The 27599-nt window shown below is 37.1% G+C and overlaps 3 protein-coding genes across 7 annotated transcripts in view; 1 reads left to right on the top strand and 2 right to left on the bottom strand.

The window, feature by feature from the left end:
- Positions 1-2186, bottom strand: part of LOC139961940 (phosphatidylinositol-3,5-bisphosphate 3-phosphatase MTMR14-like) — a 31387-nt gene extending 29201 nt beyond the window's left edge. For both annotated transcript variants that reach the window (XM_071961642.1, XM_071961643.1), the window contains exon 1: positions 1933-2186. In XM_071961642.1, the coding sequence (XP_071817743.1) occupies positions 1933-2031 (99 nt within the window). In that variant the 5' untranslated portion in view covers positions 2032-2186. The remainder of the gene's footprint in view (positions 1-1932) is intronic.
- A 136-nt stretch (positions 2187-2322) lies between these two features.
- On the top strand, positions 2323-13670 carry LOC139961942 (mitochondrial tRNA-specific 2-thiouridylase 1-like). Of its 4 annotated transcripts, none has more exons than XM_071961649.1 (11): positions 2323-2409; positions 3240-3417; positions 4148-4313; positions 4830-5044; positions 5677-5849; positions 6700-6753; positions 6993-7059; positions 7915-8015; positions 8482-8623; positions 8844-8926; positions 9952-13670. In XM_071961649.1, the coding sequence occupies exons 2-11, from the start codon at positions 3327-3329 to the stop codon at positions 10189-10191; spliced, it is 1332 nt and encodes a 443-aa protein (XP_071817750.1). In that variant the 5' UTR covers positions 2323-2409; positions 3240-3326; the 3' UTR covers positions 10192-13670. The 4 variants fall into 4 exon arrangements, with proteins under 4 accessions (XP_071817750.1, XP_071817748.1, XP_071817747.1 ...); XM_071961647.1 differs by having other exon boundaries at positions 2336-2538; XM_071961646.1 differs by having other exon boundaries at positions 2336-2550.
- Positions 13671-14079: 409 nt separating this feature from the next.
- LOC139961941 (dihydrolipoyl dehydrogenase, mitochondrial-like) lies at positions 14080-25943 on the bottom strand. Its single transcript, XM_071961644.1, has 12 exons — positions 25785-25943; positions 23933-24073; positions 23531-23669; positions 23069-23169; positions 21821-21967; positions 21458-21559; positions 20489-20577; positions 18979-19183; positions 18291-18361; positions 16907-17157; positions 15745-15911; positions 14080-14887 (listed from the first exon to the last, which is right to left on the bottom strand). Exons 1-12 carry the CDS (start codon positions 25833-25835, stop codon positions 14822-14824), a joined length of 1530 nt encoding a protein of 509 aa, XP_071817745.1. The 5' UTR covers positions 25836-25943; the 3' UTR covers positions 14080-14821.
- Positions 25944-27599: the final 1656 nt, after the last annotated feature.

Here is a 27599-nt window from a genome sequence, read left to right as displayed (position 1 = left end):
AATTAGTCATCATGTCAATCATCAACCTGCCTCATATCACCTCCATATCCTTTCTCATGGGAATATAACATTTTGTCATTTCTGGCAACCGTGGTCGCACTCTTGCAAACAGCTGTAACTGTTGAACTCTGAATAACAGGCCAAGATTGGATACAGAGTAGTGAGTTCAAGACGGGGACGTGTTCAAATCTCGTACTTGGATCAAACTTGGAGATAATAATCTGGGCAGAGACAACGGCTGAACAGGGATCTCTGAATCAAATGTATGGAGTAAAACGCTCTCATAATCAACTCCAGATCGAATGAGACCTCTGTATTTTTGTCTGCAAAATGTACATGCTATGTATTCTGTCAATTGTGTTACAACAGAGTGTTTACTTTGATATTAAATCAGGAAACAGATCTGAATGAACCAGCTACTACTGTAGATGGATCTGACCCAGATCTGTTGCAAACTGGGTCTACGTCTCGTAGACTCTGCCTTGAGGAATTCATTCCACTTTCAACGCTTCATCCTGTGTCACAGTGTTCATGCTGGGTTCATAAGATATCAATATCCACAGCCTTTACAGGAACGGTACTCTGCCTATCTTTAAGGTGTCAACAATGTCCCAGTAATCCTGTCTCACAAGCTCTTTGTCATTGAAAGTGTGATTTTTAATTGATTTGGTGGAATGAATTACATAAAGATAGCTCATGTACAGTATGTCTGTCTCTCACTCATGATATCATAATCAAGCTATTCGATAGGTACTGCCAAGTGCTCACATGCAAACACAGTCTCTAGATAGAGAATCAGCAGATCTTTGTTTAGGAAATAACAAAGGGATGGGCTGTAATTACATGTCATTCCATTATTCCACTATCATTCATTAACAAACAAACCATGCACCCACAGCCAACACCCTGCCCCCCCCCCCCAAAAAAAACGGGATTATTTATATATTCTACACTGTGCAAGATGAAACCAAATTCCCTGACACAATTAAGGTCCTGACCTAGAGAATAATTTATATGTATTGCATTGCTATACAAGTGCAAAGATGTGCAGTAGCTTTTAAACATGTGCAGTAACAACATTCTAAGTGAGCAGAAGTTTGTACGCTTCCAATATTAACACTGCAGGTTGTACAAGTGAGCATTCAACCTGATGACATAAATGCTTATGGTGCAGATCTTTTGGGCTGCATTTCTATTTTACATGCTTTAAAGGCATTAAAGACTCGCCCAAAACCGCGTGCGGCCATTTGAAAAAGTTAACTTTCTGTTGCTTGCAAGTGACGTTTTGTTTGTGTCACTGCAAATGCAGACAGGAATGAAACGTTATACCTTAATTGTTATCTTTAGCTGGACCAGAGATGTCCATCGCTGTATCGTTTGTATACTGTGCTGTGGGTATTGACCGCAGCTGTATGTACTGACTGTACACTAGTGTCTAATTACCGAATGTAGCAAGTTGTGTGTGTATTTTCTTGGATCGATGGTGATGTTTAACACTTCTGTTACACCTCATTTGGAACTAGGTCAAATTACTGTTTCTTTTTGTGCGAGTCTTCACACCCTTTAAAGGCACTGTAAACTTGCCCCAGACCGCATGCCACGCTCGAAAAAGTTAACTTTCCCTTGCTTGCGAATGACGTTTTCTTCTTGTCGCTACCCATCTGTTAGTATTAGCTGTAGCAGTAATTTTAAGTCAGACCCAGAGTATAGGCTAAAACCCCATACCATATTATTACTAGGCCCAATGCTACCTACTTCTCTTTCTTTTCTTGAAGTCACAGCCTAAGCCGAATTATGGTTAGTAGGCTACACTGCTTTTATGTGTTCCTCTTTATTCGGATAATTTAGCGATATGTTAATGACAATATTATTACTACGAGTCAAAGTATTTGTAGGCTGTGTTACTCGAGATTGATATGAAAAGATACGTACGAAGCTACTTCCATCCTTGGCTCGATAGACGTTTTTGGTGAAATGCTCTACTGTTCTACGAATATCCTCCTCGTTAATGAGATCCACTTTATCTCCCATCTGAAATTTTCTAGAATCTATGTTTCTTTTTTGCAGACACCAGGATTCATATTGGAGATAACTTTTTCAATGTGATCGTGAGTTCATATCCTATGACAAACATTGGGTACAGTACATGTAGGCCGCGGCCGATGAATATGATGTACAACGAAGATAAACACTAGCAGCACACCTGAACTTACATAACAATGGCTCTGATTGGTGGATAGTAAATTCTAAACCAATGCAAAAGTCCCTTAGTTGCCATCGAAGGCCATGTGAATATCGATAATATTGCGTAATTAGAGCACTTCTAAAGGTCATTTTCATGTCATTGTAGAGCGCTAATCCAGAACTTCAGAAGACGCACTCAGTACTCTGAACTGTTCAACTTCCAAGGTTCAATCTGTGTTCAGTGTATTTCGTTATTAATTAGTGATGCGGTAATCGCTTTATTCTCATCTAGCCACCAATCTCAATTTCCAAGATTTGATTTTCAACTTGACCCGGACTCGGATAACAACAAATGTCTCAGGCTAAGTAAACATTGCGATTACGCCACAGTAAAATTACCGGTTAGCCAACAGTACAGTTGCGCGAATAGGCCTAGAGAGATCTAAGGCTCTTATCAAAGCGATATACGTGTACCATTGTTATGTTTCTATGTGGATACTTTTGCAATGCATGTCAATGATCACAAAATTTATGTTTTTATGTTAATTAAATAATTGGGTTGGACCTACTAAAAACTTAACCACAAAAATCCATGCCCCATTCTGAATACATTAGTAGTATCATACCCAGGACTATGTTTATTGTTATGGCCGTGGCTATTCTTACGACTAGTCGTAACAATTATTTATAAACTATTCTTACGACAAAGGCGAATTCAAGCGCAGTAAAGTAAATTAAGCAACTGCGCATGTAGTAGGGGTAACACTAACTTTAACCCTAAACCCCAATCCTAACCCTAACACTAACCGGAAATTATTGTTACTCCTGGTCGTAAAAAATAGTACTCCTGTCATAAAAATAGCAACTGCACATGCGTAATCGGAAATTATTCTTACGAACAGTCGTAAGAATAGCCACTTTGTATTGTTATTCTTCCTTTTTAGATACAATGTTATAAATTGTTATTTTAAACTGTTCCCAGGTTTTACAGAACTCAGGCATATATTTGCTAATATCCATCACTTTCTAATTAAGTGTTCTTTCTTCACATACAGTACAGCATAAAATGAGGAGAAGACAGCACCTAACTGTTTAGTGAAGTCAGCTCAGTATATATTCATGATTCTGTAAACCTGGTCACCATGTCACCTGTATCTAGGGCTAAACATGTTGTTTGTGCTCTCTCCGGGGGTGTGGACAGCGCAGTAGCTGCTTTACTCCTAAAATGGAAAGGTGAAGATGTGGAAAGGATTTGTCTATCAATATTTAAATGTTCCACAAGTGCAAAATACAACTAGAAAATTATATGATTTATTAGAATAATATTTTTTTTCCTTCTTGTCTCATTATCACAAAAGGTATTTCTTTAGTCTTACTCTTGTGTGAATTCATTCACTACTTTGTTATGAAATTTGACTTTTGGTGCATTGAAATGTATTTTTGTTGACATTGTTCTATATCTTGTTTGTTACATAATTGTTTTTTAAATGTAGAAAAATGGAAACTGGTGTTTACAAGTCAGCTGCTCTTATTCAACTGAATGGTTATGCTTTTTATGATTCATTTTATGGATTTCATTTACAAGATCTTATTCCTCTAAATCTGAGAAACATCTGTTACTTCAGAAGGTTTTACAAATTCCTTTGTACAGGTATATAAGGCAGCTTGACCTTGCAACTTTAGTGTGTACATTTATGAATTTTCCCACTTTGGATAGCTTTAATTCACTGAAATTAGTTTTATTTTTCACATTCTTCACAGTCCTCTTTTTCATTTTCGATTTTTGTGTATGTTGATACCGTATATATTATTTTAATTGAATAAGTGAACAAATTTGCTTTTTGTGGTAGAACTTTTAAACAAAATGCTTGGTAAAATTTGAACATATGGCAGATTATTTATTTTCCTAGTATGTTGCTGTACAGTTCTGATGACCTTTGAACCTTTTGAATTTTCCAACCAGGATACCAGGTCTCCGGTTTGTACATGAGGAACTGGGATCAACTGGATGAGACGGGAGTCTGTACGGCAGATAAGGATTGTGAAGATGCAAAGTTTGTGTGTGACACACTGAGTATACCATTCCACGAAGTTAACTTTGTGAAAGATTACTGGCACGACGTGTTCAGGTACAATCGTCATCTCTCTCTGTGGTTTGAAAATAGAACATTGAAATAGTTTTTTACATTCATTTACTTAACCAAAGTATTGGAGAGGTTGTGCCAGCAACGAGAAAACTGTTGATGAAGATTATAATCAGTCGATGGGAAAACTTAATTGGCTCTAAGAGTTTGCGTAAAAAAAATAGAAACAAATTTCGTTTCGGTGAAAGATGCCAGTAGAAGTTGAAGTTGTACGTTTGCTCTTCAATATTAGAAAGGTGGATAAAGCATAACGTGACAGAATCATTGGGTTTTTGAAAGAGGATACTGTCCTTTAAAAGACTATACAGTAAAGGAAACCATTTGATATGAATAATCATAGAAGAATTGTTATTTGAAGTGATTGTTAATCAAATTTTTTCACACTGTGTTCGTCAAAATTTATGTAGCATATTTGAGGGCATAACTTCCTCCCTCTTAATTTGCTAGTTTTCTAACACAATTTTTATTTTTTAAATTTTTTTATATAAATTGTGTTTGCAGTATATTTCTCAAGCAGTATGAAAGAGGCCTGACCCCAAACCCAGACATCATGTGCAATAGAGTCATCAAATTTGACCGACTGATAGAACATGCCTTTCAGCATCTCCATGCCGACGCGGTTGCTACGGGCCATTACGCCCGCACTAATCTAGGTGACAGCTTCCTTCGATTAACTGAAGAAGATGTCAAGAGAGATATTAAAAGAGATGAATCACGTAAGGTTCCTATATAATTGTTGTTTCTATATAAGTGTTGTTCCTTTTCAAAGTTTGTTAGTAACGAAATGATTACATTTAAATGGATGAACTACTGTACTTGCAAACTAAACAAAAGTCATATTAGAGCAATATATGACTGGTTTGGCAGGAGTGATAGAAGTTGTCAGTGTGCAGTGGTCTTATGGTCTCCTAATAAATAGCCTACATGTCATAACTGCAACACACTGCATTGATCAGGACTTTCAGTGACAGTGTCAAAGGGTATACTGTAGTATAGTCTTTTAGTTTGTGAGCCTAAGCATTGCCAAACTGGCTTAATTGTTAGGACAACCTTTAAATGTGGAATGCTCTTTAATATATTTTGGACCTTCAAGACCATAGGTTCAGTTGGAGAGCCCCCAATTCTTGAATCATTGGCAGTATTTTTTTATTTTATATCTAATTTAAGTTTTATATTAAATGTCTTCAAGTATTGGTCTTAGGTTGAAGAGGATTTATCAATATGAAGGGCCAAGACTAATTAGTAAGTTATACTAATGAGTTACGTTAGTAAGTTATGTTTAATTTTGCTTAGTAAGTTTCCATTGCATATTCATGATACAGGTATGTTTTTGATTTTCTTCACCCAGCTGTAAGGTTACTAAAGTCAGTGGATAGCTGGAAAGACCAAACGTTCTTCCTGTCTCAGATATCCCAGAATGCACTGCGGCGCACCATCTTCCCTCTCGGTGACCTTACGAAAGATGTTGTGAAGAAATTGGCGGTTCAGGCTGGAATGGAAAGAATTGCTAAAAAGAAAGAGGTAAATCGTAAATTGTTTAAAGATAAGCTGAGAAGAAACCCACAGATCATAAAACTACAAGTAGATGGGTGTTTGGGGGGGGGGGGGGGGTAGAGGTGGCATGGGGTTGGGATGTATTTGCAATACCAAGAAAGTATGATGGAATCTGTAGTTTAAAGAAAGGAAGGTACTTTATCCTTCAAACACTCTCCTACTTTTATTTTGCAGATTGATATTGTGTGCATATTGGCATAAGATTTGTTTATGCCCTTATTATGAATTTAACAGCAGTAGCAAGTAATTTTGTTGAGAGTTGCATAAATTGCTTCCCATTGATCACTTTGCATTCCCCTTTTAACAAAGAGAACAATATGAAAGAAACACTGCTCAACTCTTTAGAGTATTCTTAAGTATGGCAGAAATCTCCCCTGAAATACATGTTCTCCCCCATCTTGACTTGGTTTCTTTTTCTCCAACTTCTCACTGTATATCAGAAGTTTTTGGACTTTTCACTTTTCTGCAGTTTTTAGCAAACTCACCCTGAATAATGAAATAGTCCCAGTGATATCAGAATTCATAAACAGACTGCCTTCCCAGCAACAACTCTACTCATAAAAACTTAAAATGCCAATGAACATGAATCGGCCATAACTGTTTTGAAAACAAGTGCTGTAGGATTGTTTTTTTGTAATATTTTGAAATCTTACAGCCATTACAATGTTTCCAATAATTTAGGGTCACTATAAGGAAAAATTGATTAATTAATGGAAATCATTCCCCTACTGTTATCAAATATTGCATCATTAGAAGTTACCTTACTGCAATATTTCACTTCTTTTTTTGTTTTCTCACTTTTTATTTATTTTCACAGAGCATGGGTATATGTTTCATTGGGACTAGAGAATTTAAAACTTTCATAACAGAGGTAAGCTAAACATTCTTCCTACTTTGAAGGTTACTTTTCATTATTAAGAGAATCAAATTTTGACCTACTTTGTCGCACGCGAGTAGTTAACAATGTGGACTTAGTGTAAACTAACGCTCACCTGGGAACTCTCAAACCTTTTTAATGATATTATTCATTTGTGTTAAAAGTGATATTTCAAACTTACCACATTATTTTTTCTTTTCTCTTCCCCCCCCCCCCCCTCCTCCACCCAACAGTATTTAGATCCGAAACCAGGAAACTTTGTAGGTATTGAAGATTACAAGGTGAAGGGTCAACATGATGGTACGTACTTTGGATACAATTTATGTCGTTTCCATGAGTTTGGAATTTCATATCATTATGTATGCTTAGAATGATATTGGTGTGATATCAATTTGTTCGTTACCACGAGCAAATCTGTAGAAGATAAATATCAGGAGTGTTTGCTACTTGGTTATCAACAGAAGTTGCTCTTTCAAATGTTGTAAACATTGTAACAAACAAAAGTGACCTTTTCAAGGAAGCACGCAAACAAAGCCCATACATTTCTATTATTTCCTCCTTTTGTTTCGAGGGGAGAGGATTCTCATTTCCTCTTTTAATTCCATTCTGCTTTTTCAACTTTTGAACGTCATAATTTGAGAACGTTTCCTTGAGAAGTGATATCAAATTTTTGTAGTCGTGCAAGTTAAAACTTCCCTGAAAGTTGTCTATTGGGGAAGCATTTTATTGATAGGTAGAGATCTGTCTTAATTTCCATTATATGTTAACTTTGTATGACAACCAGCACTGCTTTTAAAAATAGTCTGAAAAGTAAGGCTGCTTTGCCCCTATTACTATATATCATTATATAATTAGGATCATATAACTACCCGAATTCACTTTTATACTGCCCTTGTTAACCCTTATCGGACGTGCCTTCATCAAGGTTTAGAATCTGTTAAGACATTTTCTCCAAAGTAAGAATGGTTGCATCTCTAGCATGAGTATTGTGAAATAAAAGGAGTAGCTTAGCTTTGAAGTTACAGGAGGGATTTCCCCCCTCCCCCCCCCCCACCTAACTGTATTTATATTTTGTTTTGTCATATGAGAAGACTTGTAGAGGGAAGAAAATGGAAAAACTCAATTCTGAAAATTGCTTTCATATTTTCTCTCTAGGTCATTTTATTTATACCATTGGGCAGTGTGCCAAAATTCCAGGGTTCCCTCATAAGATGTTTGTAACTGATAAAAATCCAGACACTAATGAGATATTTGTGGTAAGTTTGGCAACAAGTTTTCACCTGTTCCTTTAAATAGTCCATATGTCAATCTTTTGACACCTGATCATTGTTGTAATTGCTTGCATGGTTGCTTTCTGTTATCGTTGTTTGTTTGTGGTTTGGATGATGGTCCGCAAACTATGGCACTGGACCCAAAAGTGGGTTGCCATAAATGTTAATTTTGGTGGGCTGCGGGAATTTTTCAGACTTGATAAAATATCTCTTCAGCTTTCAGTGCCTGCTGATGGAGATCAATTAAGTTATTTTTTGTGTCCAAAGTTACCAGTTAGCTTTTCATGCATTGTGAGCTTCGATTCTGAAGGGTGGGGGGAGGGTCTTGTCTGTTGTGGCTTGGTCCTAACGGAAGATCCGTGGGTCGTGGCCCTCAAAGTTTGTGGACCACTGCATTATAATATTTACCATACATTGTTCTCAAATTCCACCTGCCCTTTTTCTTTTCCAGGCACCTGGTACCAACCACCCCGCCCTCTATCACCAGACCTGTATGACAGATTCCGTTCACTGGATCAACGAACCTCCACCGCAACTTCTAGAGAGGGAAATGTTGGATTGCTTTTTCAGGTTTCAACATGCTGATCCATTAGGTAAGTCTTCAGATGTTGAAAGATTAAGATCACTCTTTTCACCAGAATATTTCTAATAAAACAAAACTGTTTAGCAAACTGCCTCTATAGAAGAGTTTCAGCCTCTGAAGAAGATCCTGTTAGGATCGAACCAAACCAAACCAGGAAGAAGATTTCATTACTGTAGTTTCTCTTTCAAAGAACCTTATTTAATATTCAAAGATGTTTTTTGTTCCCCCAGTAAAATGTACATTGACGCTGGCTGGTGAAGGTTCTGTGATTGTGTCTCTGGAAAAGCCTCTACGAGCACTGACACCCGGTCAGGTAAGATGACACCACCCTGCACTCTACACCCACCACACGTACCCCACTAATGCACTCTTCACCCACCATGCGTACCCCACACATCCATTCACTTTTCTTCCATTATTACTTGTTGTATTTGCCTTTCAAATATAATTTTTTTATGATTATTGTGATTATTGTAATAGTGAGTGCTAGTGGTATCAATTTAGTGTATCAGAAAGGTTGATTTAGAGAGCTTGCATGTTGAAGATACGATTGTAAAGCATTAAATGTTGAAGTTTCATGGAATTCTAGTTAAGCCGAACATTGGAAGTTATTCTATCAAGGTATTTAGTTTAGACTTGAGAACTCTGTATGGTACTTTATAACTATGTGTCATCTTTAAATTCTTTAAAACTATGGGTCTTCTATAAATTCTTTATAACTATGTGTCTGCTATAAGTTCCTTACAACTATGTGTCTATCAATTCTCTATAACTATATGTCATCTGTAACAATTCTTTATAACTATGTGTCTTATATAAAAAAGTCATAACCATGTGTCTTCTATAAATTCTTTGTAACTATGCATCTTCTATCAATTCTTTATAACTATGCGTCTTCTATAAATTCTTTATAACTATGTGTCTGCTATTAGTTCCTTATAACTATGTGTCTTCTATCAATTCTCTATAACTATGTGTCATCTGTAACAATTCTTTATAACTATGTGTCTAATATAAAAAAGTCATAACCATGTGTCTTCTATAAATTCTTTATAACTGTGCATCTTCTATCAATTCTTTATAACTATGCGTCTTCTATCAATTCTTTATAACTATGCGTCTTCTATCAATTCTTTATAACTATGCGTCTTCTATCAATTCTGTCAGAGTGTTCTCAGAAGAACATTCCTGCTGGGATCGAACGTTCTGATTTTCATGTAACCTTAAAACATTTACCAAATAGCCTCCTTTGTGTACATTAGACAAGCATTTTGTTTTAACAGGTTCTGTTTTCTCTCTCTCTCCCTCTCTCTCTCTCGTTTTTGTTTCTGGCGGCAGTACGCCGTTTTCTACCTCGGGGAGGAGTGTCTGGGAAGCGGTCAGATTCTCCAGAACGGGCCGTCTCTCTACGCCCTAAACTGGAAGCAGTATCACTCCGGGGAGTGGAGGTGGGATCCCGCCACTGAGGAGTCCACGGATTACGGGCAGACACATGACTTTAAGAAAGACACTTGGGATAGATGGAGAAACTTCTTACAGGGGAAGTTTAAATGGAAAGATCCGTTCAACGGCGGTTGATTTTTCCCCGTCGTAATCTAGCACTTCCATTTATTTTTGTTACGAAGAAATTTGGAGGTATCATGTCATGCGAGGGTCTTCTTCATAGATTGGAAGGAAATATCACCAATTATAGACCCACATACCAGGTTGGCATGAGTCAAACATCAAATGCCAGCGATAACCAAAAACTATTTTAATACTCTGGTATTATGTTAGAGGTGCAAATATTAATCTTTGTAAAGTGTCGAGATTTAACTGGACGAGTGTCTCCATGAGAGGATTAACTATCCCTGACTTTTAGATAGCCTCGATTGGACGTTGTTATCGGATGATATCAGTCTTGTACGCATCTCCATAATATTTCTGGATAGTTCACAACCGCAGAGTGAGGAAAGACCTAATTTTGAAAGTATTTTCATATTACTACTTTACTGAATAGTTGCAATCTTTGCAATTGATTATTGTCAGATGAAGAGAAACACAGATGCTGAAAATTAAGAAAATGATTGTAAGTAATAGGAGAAGAGCTTATTAGTTGGTTAACTGATTTACTGATTTAGTTCAGAAGTATTAAGAATTTTAGCGATGACGTGTTAAATACTGCAGCTACATTCTGAGTTTCCTTTACTCCAGTTTGTTGCAATGTGACCATGGCTACTGATTATTACTCAAGTCCAGACTACATTTGTTTAAACTAACGACAGCCTTTGAAAAATTCAAGTGCAGATGCATGAACAAGTATAACATGGTAAAATTCAATATTTTTATTCCCTCATACACTTTTGCATGTTGGCATTAGTCACACACTAACACCATATAAGCAATTTTCAAACTATTCATTCAATGATTCCACCCCCCCCCCCCTCAATATTGGCAATACAATTTGACCATGGTTCATACTTCATAGTAGCTGAAAATAAAATTTGTCAAATAATTTTAAAAAAGTCAAATAAGATTTGACTTAGTAATGAAGTAAATCTTTGTGACATTTCAGTACTGAATTCATAGAAAATTTACATACTAACACGAAAGCTTCCCTAAAGTAGCGGTTTTGCATTTCATTGGCAGTATTAAATGTAACCATATCTCATTTCCATACCTATATATTTTAATATTTTACATTAGCCTTCTAAATGGTGAGGCTATACCACCGAGCATCCCTGTTGAGTTGAATCAAGATCATACCGAAAATAACCGGCAGAATCTCAGTTGAAATCAGTTGCAGCGTAAAAGATATTTGCGATGAATAGGATCAGATTTAATGATGCATATGATACGTAAATGGCTTCCTGTATATTGCAACCAAAAGTGTTAGTCTTGTAACAGAACATTTACTGCTTTCAAAGTTACTGATGAAAAAAAGTCCCATTGTTTTCTGCCTCCAACTTGGTACAAGAAAATGTTACTCTACCATATTCACTCTCTCTTTCTGCCTGGTTGTAGTGTTCTTAGTATACCATCCACTTGCCATATTGCATCTGTGCTAAAATATTGTGATATGAAAAAGGATGATGATATTGCTTGTGTGTGTTAAGGAGTTAACAGGGAATCATTCTGTCAAAGTGCCTTCTTCATCTATATATTGTGATTGGGAGGTTGATGTAAGCTATGTCGTGATTTAGACCACTGGACATGCGCATGCAGCGGCATAAATTTATTAATTAGCGATGATGACTCAGGTCACTAAATTTTAAAAGCAAAGTAAACACAATTCTTTCATTTTCTTATAGCGATGGTACATTGTCTTCAATCATAAACTTTAAACAGCTCAAACAAAATTAATAGTGATATGTTAGTGAATTTGCTTGACCATAAAGTAAAGGGCTTCTTTCATTACAATAAAGTCACTCTTTATTTCAAATAAAGTAACTTGTTATAGTAAAAGTATGACAGTGATATGTTAGTGAATTTGCTTGACCATAAAGTTAAGTGCTTCTTTCATTACAATTAAGTCACTCTTTATTTAAACTGGAGTGACTCATTATTAAAATACAAAGACTTTTTTATAGTGAAAGTATTACAGTGATATGTTAGTGAAGTTTGCTTGACCATAAAGTAAAGTGCTTCTTTCATTTACAGTTATAGTGAAATTTTTTTTAATTACGAGTCACTTTATTTAAAATAAAGTGACTCGTAATTAAAAAAAATAAATTAACTTGTTAAAGTGAAAGTGTGTTTTGGACATGCAGAATTCGTTGATAACCATGTTCTGGCATGGTAATGCAGTGTATAAATGTACACTTGATAATTAAAGCAGCCTAATTTATGGAAAAAATAGATATGTTACGCCTCATCTTTCTTCCTTCCTTTTTTTTTCTGATATTCCACGCAATATAAATGGAAGCTCTAGAATTGGTTTAGTCAATGGTCTCGAAGGTTTTAACATTAGTAAGGTTGAATTGACACAGTTCATCAGCCTACACATCTATATATTTTCGGCTGTCAATAGCATTTCATGTCAATTTCTCCATGATTTGGAATTAGATAAAAGATGACAAATTTGACACCGGACAAGAACAAAATAACAGAAACACTTTAAAGAAAAGTATAGGTTTCCTTTTTTGATGCATGTTTTCATTTTTATTCCATAATAAGGGCATAAACATAAATATAACTATTTTCGGACATTTTAAAATACACAAACCACATACACAGTGGCAGAGCTCGGAGCTCCTCCGCAATATCACAGCTAACTTGTTTATCTGGACCGACTGGCTTCTTGACCCTCCGTGGCTCACTTAACGGAGATCAAATACATTCTCAAGATTTGGTATTATTTTAACGGTTCTAGAAACACACCATCAACAGATAAAAAAAAAATTGGAAATCCTGGCCCCAAATTTTAGTTTTCTAAAATTTGATCAAACTTATCATAAAGTAACTTTCTGGTGAAATATGACCCACGAAATTCATCGAAAACAATAAAGAGTGTACGGTCTTTGACGATAATGTCGTCTCACAGAAGGGAAAGCTCGCTGAGGAGTTTTGGCGATCCTATGCTGCAGTATGAATATGGAGAGAGATTATATTAATATTCTAGCATTTTTAGGGACAAAAGTTCATAAAAACATTCCAGTGACAAAGTGGCGTCAGCCAGCTTTGAGTACTTGGTTTATTATTTATGACAGAATTATACTCAAATTATCTGTCAGGATTTAAAAGATTTAAACAGTGTACCTAATTTAATATGCTAAACATATTTTTTTCCGAGAATGTTAAAAACTTGATTGCAATACAGATAAACCCTTTGAGGACCCTATCATAAAATAGCCACAAACTTAAAGTATGATATGTACATATACATACTATACTATATTTCAAGTACGTTACGCATACGTGTGCTGCCTGCAGTAAAATGGTCATTTGATATTTAATGCAATAAATGTTTCACTTTTGGCACAAAAGTTGGTACAACTGAGCGACGGGAACATTTCGGGGGTTTTGAATCGTTCCTAGACAACGCCTTGAACAGCTCCTTTAAAGAATGAAAGAAAGAAGGTAAAAATGCCCAACAATAAGTTAAAAAGAACTACCCTACATCCTTCCTTAAAATACATTCTTAATTCCAGTCCAATCAACTGGACAAGTGATGTCACTGCTTTCCAAGAAGTTACGTTTACTACAGGAACTTTTGCATCAACCATTCTTTGAAAAATTTGACAATGGCAATTGTTGACAACATGAAATCACTGATAGTTCAAAAAGGAGTCTTTAAGACCACACCATTTACCATCATTTTATCTCACGTTGCTTTATCAAGAATGTCAAGGCTTGGGGCAGGGCAAGCAGGGGGGGACGGCATGGGTGGTGAGAGTCACATGAAGGGCACAAAGGTGGAAAAATTAAGGATGGTCCATTTAGGCAGAAAGAAGGGATTTATTTGAATGAATATAATTTTGTTTATGGGATACCTAATGTATGGATGTCATATTAGTGTTGGCTTTCAATGAACCTGTCTTTTGGTATCTGGACAACTAATGAATCAATTCACTTTGAAGCAGTTGACCTTAAAATAGAAGAAAAGGAGCAACAGATCATAAACACACACACACTCACACACACACGCACGCAAACTTGAAGAATGCCTACTTGTTTACCTCAGTACCATCAAAATTCTATATCCTACCATGGTCACATTTTCATTGTCCATCGCCAATTAAGTCTTAATTAATTAATTAATCCCAATATCATACAATGGGTCATGATACTGGCCTTCCCACCAGAGGTTCTACATTTTAAACAAAAAGTCACACACAATGGAAAATGCAAAGGTCAACAGTCACACTTTTTCATCACGATAGAAATTTTTCTTATTTTATTTTATTTTTTTCCTTCCTTTTTCTCTTTTGATTTTATATAACTTGTCAGTTTGGTAAACCCAAATGAGGATTATGAATATTTCTAGGCAGTTTCCAAGTTTTAAAAATCTCTTTTGAACAAAACTGATTCAGAAAGTTTTAGCATTCCAATTTTCAAGAAAACACCACTGCATTAATCCCTTTAAAGGTAGAAAATGGAGAGGCCACTGTTTGACTTCATCCTCCTGAGTGTTAAGTGTCGATCCACCGTTAACATTGTGATTGGGTAGCCACGTCGAGGCAAGAACAGCCTTAGTCCATGATATTCCGATTCAACACTGCTGTGTCTATCAGATGTTGATTGCTTTACCGACGTAGGCGGCCATGTTAGCTTCACGGAAGGCCTCTGACACGGTCTAGAAGAGGGAAACGAGAAATGAAGATAGGTCTTTTCATAACTGTTCAAAGGTATTGAGAGAAAAAGGCTACGGTTGGAAATTCCCTCACCCCCCACCCCTCACCCCCCCGCCCCCCCTCATATATTTGCTCCACACACAAAAGTCTCTCCACTGTACCAGGAAATCTTACGGTCATAACATCCAGCAAGGGACATAACTATTAAACTGCATGATTGGTTTCTTGTTAAAATAACAGTATAATTCAGTCAAAAGGCAATCCAAATTTATAAGCGTAATTTATACTTCACAATATGTTTATTCGTGACATGTCGGTTTGTTGTGACAGCCGTTTACTGAAGTTACAAGCTGTTTGCAAAGGACGAATCAACAGTATTACCGAACCTATGGTCATAAGACATCTAGGCTTGTTGTGACAGCCATTTACTAAAGCTACAAGCTGTTTGCAAAGGACGAATCATCAATATTACTGAACCTATGGTCGTAAGACATGTAGGCTTGTAGTGACAGCCGTTTACTAAAGCTACAAGCTGTTTGCAAGGGAACCATCAGTATTACCGAACCTATGGTCATAAGACATCTAAGCTTGTTGTGACAGCCATTTACTAAAGCTACAAGCTGTTTGCAAAGGACGAATCATCAATATTACTGAACCTATGGTCGTAAGGCATGTAGGCTTGTTGTGACAGCCGTTTACTAAAGCAACAAGCTGTTCACACAGGACGAACCATCAATATTACCGAACCAATGGTCTTAAGACATGTAGGCTTGTTAGAACAGCCGTTTACTGGAGCTACTACATTGACGGTATCCTTCTCTCTGTAAGTCAATACGTGACATGGGAGTCTGAAACTTACCGGATGAGCATGGCAGACCCTGGCTACGTCTTCACTGGACGCACCGTACTCCATGGCGAGGGCAGCCTCATTGATGAGTTCCCCTGCAGAGGATGCTATGATGTGAGCACCGAGGATCCTGTCTGTCTCCTCGTGACTTATCACCTTCACCAGGCCATCCGTATCGGCTATAAGAAGAAAGAAAACAACAGACTGAGATCGTGAAGGGTAGAGTAGAATAGAGAGCAGTTGCAATAAAGGGAAGGGGGTGGGGGGAAGAAAGAGAATGTCTTGTCCTCAGATTCCACTTTATTCATCTTGAAACAGCTTTTTGAGATTGGTTGGCCAAGAGACTAAACTTAGCGAGTGAGACTCAAAAAACAGACTGCATGTGATCCACAGGGACCAGTTAAAATGAGAATAAAGAGCAAGAGGAAAGGGAGAAGGTTAACCTTCTTTTCTTTTACCCCAAAATTTGTATTTTTAAAGCATATATTTTGGAGATGGTTCACCAGTTTCAGAGATACTTTAGCTACTTAGTAATAGCCTAAACTTTTACAATTTCTATAAATTATAGCTTGTTTCCTTTTCTTCCAAATTTTTTTTTGTCAGAATAGCACCTTAAAGCAACTGCCTTTATTCATTCATATATTTATTAATTTTTTGTCAATTTTTTAGACAATCTCATACCTTTCCTCAGACCAAGTGCTTTTTGGCTGCATCTGATTTTCTCTTGACCTGAGGTCTCTTACTTCAGCCTTGCTGTCTTTGCAGTTGGTGAGTTTTTTTAACAAAGTCTTGCAGTTGGCAATGAGTGTCTTATATAGTTCTATCAATACCCTGGGACAATCTTTAGCGCGACTTCCAAATAAATTGTGGAACGATTCTTTTGTCGTCGTCGATTCATTGTGACAAGTATAAAGCCTTTTACACCTACTGCCGAAATTATGCACGGAAGAATGCCAAACAAATAGTCCTTTTCGTCGTAGCCAATTGCGGGAATGAAGATTTTAAATTTGCGTCTTTCTCAATTTATGCCGTGGGAGCATTCTTTCAATATCTCCCTCAATTACGCACCTTATTTCACCATTGATGACCACAGAAAGACATACAGACAGACACACAGACACACAGATAGACAGACAGACACACCATAGGGAATGAATCTCGTGACACCACTCACCGTTCGTCTTTGCACGACTGTTAGCGGCCAAGGGGAATTTCCCTAGCTTGTATTTGACACCTTCCTCTTTTAGTTGTTCTTCTGATTTACCGACCCAGGCGACCTCTGGATGAGTGTAAATGACCGACGGGACGCAGTTGTAATCAATGTGTACAGCGCCACCTGCCATGCCTTCTACAGCTATGATACCCTCGTCCTCAGCCTTGTGTGCTAACATGGGTCCGGCTATGCAGTCGCCTATGGCGAATACGCTGAAAAGCAAAATGTTTAAAATCATACATTTAAACTTGCAAAAGAAAAATTTGTCATTGCAATAGAAAAAGAGACAAGATAAAGGTAAATCTTTGAGATAATGAGGGTGACGTCAATAAACGTACAAAGAGGGCGACATTCATAAACAGATATTCATGTGCAAATGACAACACATCACAATTGAGAAAGCATTTTTGACTGTTAACATAAAGTGTTTCCTAGTATCCAACAAAAGATATAAAGCAGCACACACAGAAAATAAGAAAACAACAAAAGAAGGAAAAACAAATCCACAGCAAAGAAACAATCGGCTGTGACTTGCCATTATTTTGTTTTCCTTTTGGTACATTCTTTATACTTTTGATCATCAAAATTCCCACAGAAAACTAACCAATCAAATTAGATATTATAAGTTCTTGAAAAAAAATTGAAAATTTTGAAGCTGCCAGAGGTGGACATAATTAATACTGATGGTGTACAAAATGTACCCATTATTTAAGTGTATTCAGCCAGCAATCTTTCTTAAAAATCAGCATTTTGAGCCAAGTATCATCAACATCTCCACATGGAATGGTACTACGTTTAATATATCCCATAATATTGTCGGCCATTAGCTTCTCTAGTTATATATCAATTGAACTGATCACATTGGAGTACACAATCTTGATATTCTTCACATTTGGCCGGTATGGTATGATTAATAGTGGTACACTGTAGTGTCTGGGTGACGTAACATTGTGGATCACATCGAATCATTCTCTTTATGTCGCTACTTGACCTTCGCTCCATTCAAAACCTACAGGGTGTTTTAATCCGATCAATTGCAAACTGATTGGAGACATTGCCGATAGTTTTGGTATAATTGCCAAACAGCAGTTACAATCTGAAATTCTTCATTGATTTAAAAACAGAGAAGGAAGATGTTCTTTTAGATCCTCTTAGGTGACATGCAGTGTCCAAAAAAAAAAATAAAAAAATAAAAATATATATATATTTTTTTAAATATAAAGAAAATCAAAAAAGATGTGCAGTGTCCTGTTTCTTGTACCAAAATGGAGAGTTATGGAAGATTGAACCAGATTGCTTTACGTAGATAGAAAGGTGGTTAGAAAGGTGAAGGGTCACATCTTACCTTGGAACTTTGGAAGCAAACCTACTGTTGACAGGTATCCTACCCCTCTCATCCAATGCAATTCCAACCTCCTGACACAGAAAGAAGAAAAAATATGAGATTTATCACAGATGCTTTCGACAATTATGTGCTTTCCTACATGATAAAGGATTTACACTGTCATCTCGTTAGTAGTATCGCAGTATCATTTCCAAACAAATGATTCATAATCTCTATAAAGGTTGTGACCATTCATAACAAGTATCAAACACTTAACACCGGCTTGAAACACTGTCTTAGCTGATGCACATAATTTTAACCATAACAATAATGATCATAATACTTGCTTTTTATATAGCGCTTTATACCAGCGATAGGTCTCAAAGCGCTTTACAGACGTTATATTACCCCTGGTCAATGATAACCTGTCCCAGAGACAACCCCTCCAGTCGGCAGCAGTTATATACTGCGCCCAATGACAAGTTACCTCACAGGTACCACCCATTTAACCCCTGGATGGAGAGAGGCAATTGAGATAAAGCATCTTGCCCAAAGACACAACGTAATGAACTAGGCAGGAGTCGAACCAGCAATCCTTGGATCACAAGTCTGACGCCTTAGCCAATTGGCCACCACGCTCTCATCCCAACATAGAAAAGAAAATCCTTGAAAGTATATGGTAAGGTTAAATGTTATGTGACCATCTCACCTCCAGTCCTAGATTCTTTGTGTACGGTCTCCTTCCGATGCAGACCAAGACGGTATTGCAGTCCAATTCTTCCTTCTTGCTAGAATCCTTAACAGACTCCACCGATACTTTAATGCCGCCATCAGAGGACTTCTTAGCTGAGACCACCTTTGTATTCATCATAAATTTCATACCTTGCTTCTTCAGTATTCTCTGGAAGTTTTTACTGGAGTGGGAGAGAACGAAAAACAGAAATCATTTCCAAAATAAACGCAGAGGCAAAGTCAGACACTCGATGAAGAATTACTATGCTCAAAGAGGAAAACTCACACAAACTGTTATCAGTTTTATAGTCGTAATTTGCTCTATATTAATATAATAAAATTATTGGCAAACTATTTCCATCACAGACAACCATTCATACAAGAGATAGAACTTGAAATGACATTTCTGCACGACCAGTTCATTCTACTGTTCAAATGTGTATGATCAAGAACCAGAAAGCTAGTAGGCTTAGTGATTCCTTGCCAAGCGCTGTATGGAATCACCATACATCTTCTATCAGCATCATATTTGGGCAAATATTTGGATAATATCTGTCAGTAAATGTACTTGTTGTAATAACACCAATAATAGGAGTGCAACTGTAATAGGTTAGGGTCAAGTGTTTTGTGTCATATTAAATTCCCTGAGGTTTTTAATATTGAAAATTTAGAGCAGTTTTAAGATATTGTGCAGTATTTCTAATTAAACTTACAAACAAATGAAATCTTAAACAGCATCCTAAACCTGTACCAATTAAGTATGGTGAGAGCATGGATGTCTACCAAGATAGTGAAAGCAATGGAATATTACCCTGACAAACTTTCAGGAATTACTAATTAAATGAACTCTGACCTACATCAAAGTGTACAAACTATGCAATACACAAGGCTATCATACCATTCATATATGAGCTCCTTTCATGTTCTGGTTCTGGAGATATAGCACTTTTGATATAGTCATATTTTGCCCTCTGCTGACCCCAAATGAACTTCGACCTCCACCACAAACAATGGGGTTCACTGAACTAATTGCAGGAAATCCACATGCCAGCTATAAGAACTGCACAGGCGACCTTCCTTGAGATATCATGTTTACAAGATTTTCACACTTGTTTCCCTTGTAGACCTCAAATGACCTTTGATATTCACAAAAAACACTACATATCGCTTACTCACCAAGCTACACACTAAGTTTGAACTTCCTGCAACTTCTACTTCTTGAGATATTGTGTCAACAATGTTTTCAGATTTGACCCATGCTGACCTCAAATGACCTTTGACCAATACCAACAACAATCCCAAACCAGTGCTACCTAAGGGGAACCTACGTAAAAAATATGAATGTACCCCAGTCATCCTTCTGAAGTTAGAGCGTTTACGAGCAAGTGTAACATATACACACACAAACATGCCATCACCATTGCATAGATTCCTTCTGCCTTGGCAAGGAATAAAAAAATGAGCTATGGGGAAATATTAAAACTTACGAAATTTCCATGTCAATACCGATGCCACCAATATGGGGCAAGAACTCTACAGCGGTGACCTGTGACCCCAACCTCTGCCACACAGAGCCCTGTGAAAAGTGCAAATATGTAATTATCATGTAATTGCAAGGAAATGAGAAAGATTTTCAAGTTTTACCAGGATTTTGTTTTTGCTAGTTGACTGACAGATGAAATTTCTTAGCGAAGAAATTACGTTTAAATGTCATGGTTTATGTAACATATAATATTACTGACAAATAAACTGCTGTTCTGTAATATATTCTGCACGACAGTAGATGGAGAGTGCTTATGTTACGAGGAGACAAGTAAGAGAGAAGGCCAAGTGAATACCCTAATCCTATAACATATGCTTGTAATTTGAACTGTGAATGGCAACAGTTACTATTCAAATTAATCAATGGAATATCATAGCGTTAATGAAAAGCTCCAAGTTTTAAAGTAACTACTCCTGCATCTTGAGAAAATTCCGAATGACTTCTTGAATATAATATACAGAAATAGCGACTAAGTGTACCACAAGAACTGCTGTTGAATGACCAAACCTGTATTTAAAAACATACCCAAGTTAGCAGAATCACCATTTCACAAAAGGTGCACAAAACTGCAACATTTCCAAGAGTATTACAATACTCAATGGTATTACTTGACGGCATTACCTCTACCTTCATCCCCCACCCCACCTCCCCCAAAACAAGAAATGAGCGACAAACTTCTATTTTTTTACACTGTGGCAGCAACTTGCATGTAGCTTTGGCCTTAGGTGCGTCTAAAATCTGACAAAGCAAGCAACATTTTCTTTTCTATCCCCTGAGTAATAGTCAGCATCTATTTTAATTTGATGATCAGAATTTACAAATGGCTCTAAAAAGAAAACCCAACAAAATTTACAGAAATTGAATGACTTATTGTAAAAGGTTTACTCAAACTGAGCAAATCTCGTCAACTCACTAATTCTAAGCCAATCACCCCTGCTCCTATTAGCACCATCTTCTCTGGCACCGCATCCAACGATAGAGCCCCCGTCGAGGAGACAACCGTCGTTTCGTCGACCTGTGAAAAGAACAACAAATATATTTATTGTTAATTCAAAGACAAATGAAATATATTTGCACATTTATCAGAATCAGCAGACTGCTTCTCCAGTTAAATGGTGTTCCTTTAGTATGAGAAGAAACATAACTCATGTTACCTTTTAAATTGGTGATTTTTGCAGGAGAGGAAGTTACATATACAGTTCCTAAGATATTCCGGCTTCTTACCAGTTAATTAAATAAATCAAAGCAATATTTTGTAGAAATAATCGGTTCTTACCTCGAGTCCAGGAAAAGGAGTCACCTCTGATCCAGTAGCGATCAAGATGTTTTTAGTTTTGACAACTTCCTTGATTTTGCCGTCCGGATGCAGGACCGCCACCTCTCGAGACCCTGTGATGCGCCCATGGCCTTTGAGGTGGGTAACCTTGAGGAACAGATTCAAAACACCAACAATTAAACAATGATGAATACCAAGACAAGTTGAACATTTCTTTGTAGTATCTGGTAGTGGTAGGCATGTCTTGCTTCATACAGACTGCACATTTCTAAAGCTCGGCAAAACCACTTCAACGTCATCTTTCAAACTCTTTCACTTTTATCATGTTAAATAAATGCAGTGTGAAGTATCCATTCAACTACTGGATCTTAGTGACCTATGACTTTCTGTACTAAGACTGCCAATGGTAGTGTATTATTGTAGGAGTGCTCCAACAAATCTCTTTTCAAATCTTGGTTTGACTTTTCTCGAGATCCATCCTGGCAATTTACGAAACGTAGATTGAATTCACTGAGGCTTTGATGTGGTTTATGTCTTTGACAGGTGGTAAGTGTTTCTAGGGTAGACTATACATCATCAAACTTGTAGATCACTGTACTCAGTCAAATTATCAACCCACTCTAAGAGAATCATTAGGCCCAATCAGCACTCCGCTCTAAAACAAAATGAAGTGAAGCATAATTAATAAAATCATCAATCTGCTACTGTAAATCCATCCGGCTTATCCCTTCTTCTTCGACACAGAGTAAGATTTATTTTATGATTCATTGAACGATAGAATTGAAAATAGATCTACCCTTAATATGTCACCTTCTGTATAAGTTTATTATTAAAAGCGGAGGGGGTGGACTTTGCTAAATCACAATCTAACTGCTAACTAACCTGACCAGTTACTTTATTTTCTCCTTGACATTGTCTTTCTGTTTTGTTTTACAGTCACTAGCTTTAATGAACAGTATTGTCTTTTTCTAGTGTCCATCATATGTAACATTATGTAATTCTTAGTTATAACTACTCTTGACAGTGAGTTATTTACATATGAAAAATAAATTGCATTGAATCAAAACGAATTTAATAAATGCTTATTCAATGAATACTTCATCAAAGCAGTACATATCTAGAGTTTAATCAGGTGGGGTAAAGTTACAAAATAGAAGCATCAATTGTATCTTCAGCTATTATTCATTGAGGAGAGACAACACATGAGTTTTTTAATTGTGCACTTAAAGGACTAACTGTGTCACTTACCCCATTTTGTTTGAACAAATGTGCAATGCCTCCAGTGAGGGCCTTGACTGCAGAACTCTTCTGTTCCATCATCTTTGGAAGGTTTAACTTCAGATCTCCGACTACAAATAAGACCAGAAGAAGGACTAATAATCTCTTCAGTTTTAGGATTATTGTTTACTTGAACAAAATGAATCGCACAGTACTTTAAATCCATCCGATTGAAGTGAATATATTTATATTTACTTGACTTTAATGTTTTATTTTCGTAACAGCATACACACATACAAACATATATGTAGTGGGTGAACTTCAAACCACTGCTGAACTTTCTTCAAGAGAAAATTTACGTGTGAGTCCATTCGGTTAGCATTTCATAAACACACATGAGACATTCGTTCCTGGCACTTCAAGGTGACGCACATCAGAGTCGTTATTATGTGTTCACTCTTTGAAACATTTCCATTGAATGATGAATCTTACCGTCAATGCCTCTCTTTGCAAGGTCACCTGACTGAGCCAGATGGTACAAGTGTGAGTTGTTCAGTAATGCCTTGGATGGAATGCAACCAACATTGAGACAGGTACCGCCTAATGTCTCGTTCTTTTCCACACATACAGTCTGTGAATACAAGGGCAAAATGGAACATAACAAGGATGATTTATTGCTATTCACAATTACTGGATTAAGATTGGCAAAATCATAATCATAATAACAAAAATAATAATTGACCAAAAGGCCACACACTGAAGGTTTCTTCTCTCAGAAGACGTTATATTCAAGTCACAGTATATATATATTCTGTCACAGTAGATACAGAGAAAGAAAATAGAAGAAACAGCGTTGTCTCAGAGACAGGATGGATTATGACAATGATTCTTCACCTTCATTCCAAGTTGGGCTGCTTTTATCGCTGCAACGTATCCTCCTGGTCCAGACCCTATGACGACAAGATCTTGTTCCTCTGTAGCCACCGAAAATTGTCGTGTCTGACAGGCAAGGACAGCACCATGATGTTGATATATCTACAAAGCAATTCAAAACATACAGAAACATGAATTACTAATTAAATGCCAGAAATAATTTCACTTACATAAATGTCCATCAGGTTTACCGAGACTGGGAAGAATTTATAAACATTCATTCAGTAAGCAGTTGTTCTGTTGCAATGCTACAATGAAGTTTAAAATGAATTTCCCCATAATATTCCATATTAGGTTCTGAGACATTTAAATTGAAATTTTCTCAGTGCATAACTCAAGCCCACAGATTTCAGAGTAATATTACCATTCATAAGTACTGCAAAAATGCCATATTCTGAAACTTATAGTCCATTGAAATTACACAATATCTATCTAGGCAATGAGAGATTACAAATATGGAGTTATTTGTTTCAATTTTTTTTATGCTTGAAAATGGTATCTGATAGACCTGACACTATAATATGCTACCAGCAATCAAAGTTTGGTGAACAGATTTCCTAAAACTTAGTTAGATTATTGGACAAAACATATGCGAATATAATGGCTTTAATTATCTCATATTAAATAACGCCATTAACTAAAACAGACTGATGAATGAGATTTGATGACTGATTCAATTTTCCATCTGGCTGATATGTCAAGAAGACCTGGCCATCACGAAACATGCCAAAAACTTATTAAATTCACATCCAACATATTTCAAATGGCACAAGGCTTTTTTCTCCCTTAGGCCTACTTAATAAATTTTAACCAAGTAAGCTTCCACCAGGAATTCATTGCAATGTACCAGATGTATGTATTGTATATATGTATTGCTACTGATAAAGATAAGTGTGTATACTGTAGGCTTATATAGGCCAGGCCAAGACATATCACAAATGCTGATCAGTTTTGGCAACTATGGCATGTATGTTCCAGGCCTAGTCTATGTGATTAGTGTATGATATTTCCCTTTACTGCTGTTTCATGATTTGGAACCTTGTGTTTATGCAATGGAAAGCCTTTTTTTTGTCTAAAAATAATGAACATTTTGCAAATAGAGATTATTTTCAGTGAGTGGCTTGGACTTTACAAGCAGGTGGTGGACACATATGTAAAACTTTCATTACTATGGCTAACTGTATGCTGTGAACCTGAAAGCCTAAATGTTCTCACCATGGTTTACCTTTGCTCTAAGTTAAGCTGTTAGAATATGTAATAATACATATTGCCAGGCCAGGAGTATAGTACAGAGTTTGTAGGATAAGTCCTTTCGCAGGTCTGTAGAGTAAATTTAAGATGCATGTACATTTACCCCATTTAAGCAGTGTAGGCTCAACTGTAACTGAAGCTGCTTAACTTGAATGTTGGTGTTTTGAATTTCTAGATATGGAATGTAACTTATAGTGGGCAAGGCGGGCCTAGGCTTACATTATGTCTACCCCTAGCCTTGGGCCCCATGGCCAAATGATAGTGTACATCTTACTTTCTTTAGATAATGAATATTAATAATGACGACCATCCTCGTTTATCGTCGATATTTGTGCATCATGGGTGAGGCTGCACTTACATACATAACAATTATATCTAGGCCTAGCCTACAGTAGACTACGCCTAGGCCTAGGCCTAGACTCTTTTATAATTATACTTGTAGCCTGTACTAGCCTAAGTTACAGCCTAACACTTTAGCCTAAGGAATGCAGACGATACCGTACGAAACATGTCACGACATTGCCCCTTGCTTGGCAAAACTACTTATAGAAATGATATCCACCTGTCTTTGAAGACGTGAAGGCAACCTTCCAATTGTCTGAAACAAAGACATTTCGCTGAATTTGAGTGTGAGCAGACAGAAAGTAGTAGAGTAAACCACGGTTACCGTCCACTAGCGTGAAAAGAGCAAGCCAAGTGGTCAGAAATCGGTACATATGGATAGCTAACTAACGTAAGGCTATACTACACTGACATGAAAAGCATGTAAAGTGATGATGTGACCATTCTTGTATGTGTGTATGGGTGTATGTATGTATGTAGTTTAGATCCCCCTGCATGTAGGAACCCGCGAAGAAGCCTCATTGACTTATCAAAGCCGCAAGCTAACCGAGGTCAGTCTCTTAGATTCATATTTAACGTCCATGATTATGAATTATGAATTGTCAACATTGTCAACAACAATTGTTAACATGGTCAACATCTTGAAAACATTAGCAGGCACCTAGTGCGTGCCTATGGAATATTAATTCAATAATTACAAATATCTGTTAGTAGAAGATATCCGGATGACTTAGAGATATCCGAAAATGATTTAGAGATATCTTTAATTATTGAATAAATGTTAAAATGGCGCTCCATACGTGCTTATTGTGAGCCGTTTTAGTATTTATTCGTGAAATGATGATACATACCAGCATTAGAAGTGAAGGAGCGTGTCTTATCTAAACCTTGGTACCACATACTGTTGCTACAGCACGCTATCATGGAAAAGTTTCTTGAGATAACGAAATCGACCTGCCTTGGTCGTAAAATGACCTCTGTTTACCATTTAGTCTGCAACGCCAGCCACATATTTTTTCTTGTATGAGGGTCTTTGTGTGAACGCTGGATGATCATGGAGTTAGAAGTCCATGGTATGATTAGCTACACTTTAGACATGAACAGATTCCACACAGTGTTTACCCAAATAGCTTAATGGTGTTAAGAAGCTATATGGCTAATTGTAGAGCCCGAGATCGATATACGATCGTAGCAGGTCGAGTACGTAATCACAATTTTTTTAGCTATAGCGTGCTATAATTGGAGCATATAAAGCAGATCTTTAATGGACTAATTTTGTAAAAATGAACCAAATTACAAGGGTTAATCCATTGCATCCCACTTAAGCCAGGGTGTATCGTACGCCTTTAAATGAAACTATTATCTCACGAAGGGTGTCGCATTCGGACAGTATCCAATAATACTCCCCTCGTCACCTACCCCAACCCCTACTCTTATTCCCAGGTGTAAAGACCAATGGTGTGCGCAAAGGTGGGGGTGGGGTGGAAATGGCTTACCCCACCTCCCATTGTCAAATGAAAAATTCTATGGTGGCGGGATATTTTGCGGTCAACACTGGTAGAAGATTTAGACCACTATACTAAGGGCATAACCCCCCCCCCTTCCCTCCTCGAGTCCCCCTCTTTCTTCAACCTCACGCAAGTATTGACTAGCATAACCTTGCGTTTAGAGCGACTTACATAGAGCGAATTAATACTCTAAATATGCCTCAGAATGCACAATTCAGTAACGTCTGAACTTTTTCTGTGGGATGACCACCCCCCGCCCACACACCCATTTGAAATTATTATTCAACGTTCCCGGAGTAGCACCCCTCCTTTATAAAATCCTCGACGCCCCTCTGGCCTTTAAATAAAGGTTCAGACCTACACCTATATACACACATCGATATACATTTCCTTTTGTTTATACTTTATAGGTCGTGAGGGATGGGGGTATTCATCGGAACCACCCATCCACCCCCACCCCACCCACCCACCCACCCCACCCCACCCACTTTGTGCGGACAAGTATATCTTTCCCAAGTCGGTAGTGT

The sequence above is a fragment of the Apostichopus japonicus genome, chromosome 20 (genome assembly GCF_037975245.1).
Source record: "Apostichopus japonicus isolate 1M-3 chromosome 20, ASM3797524v1, whole genome shotgun sequence".
NCBI classification, from domain to species: Eukaryota; Metazoa; Echinodermata; class Holothuroidea; order Aspidochirotida; family Stichopodidae; genus Apostichopus; species Apostichopus japonicus.
Note: the sequence above shows the minus strand (reverse complement) of the source record. Positions and strands in the feature narration are given on the sequence as shown.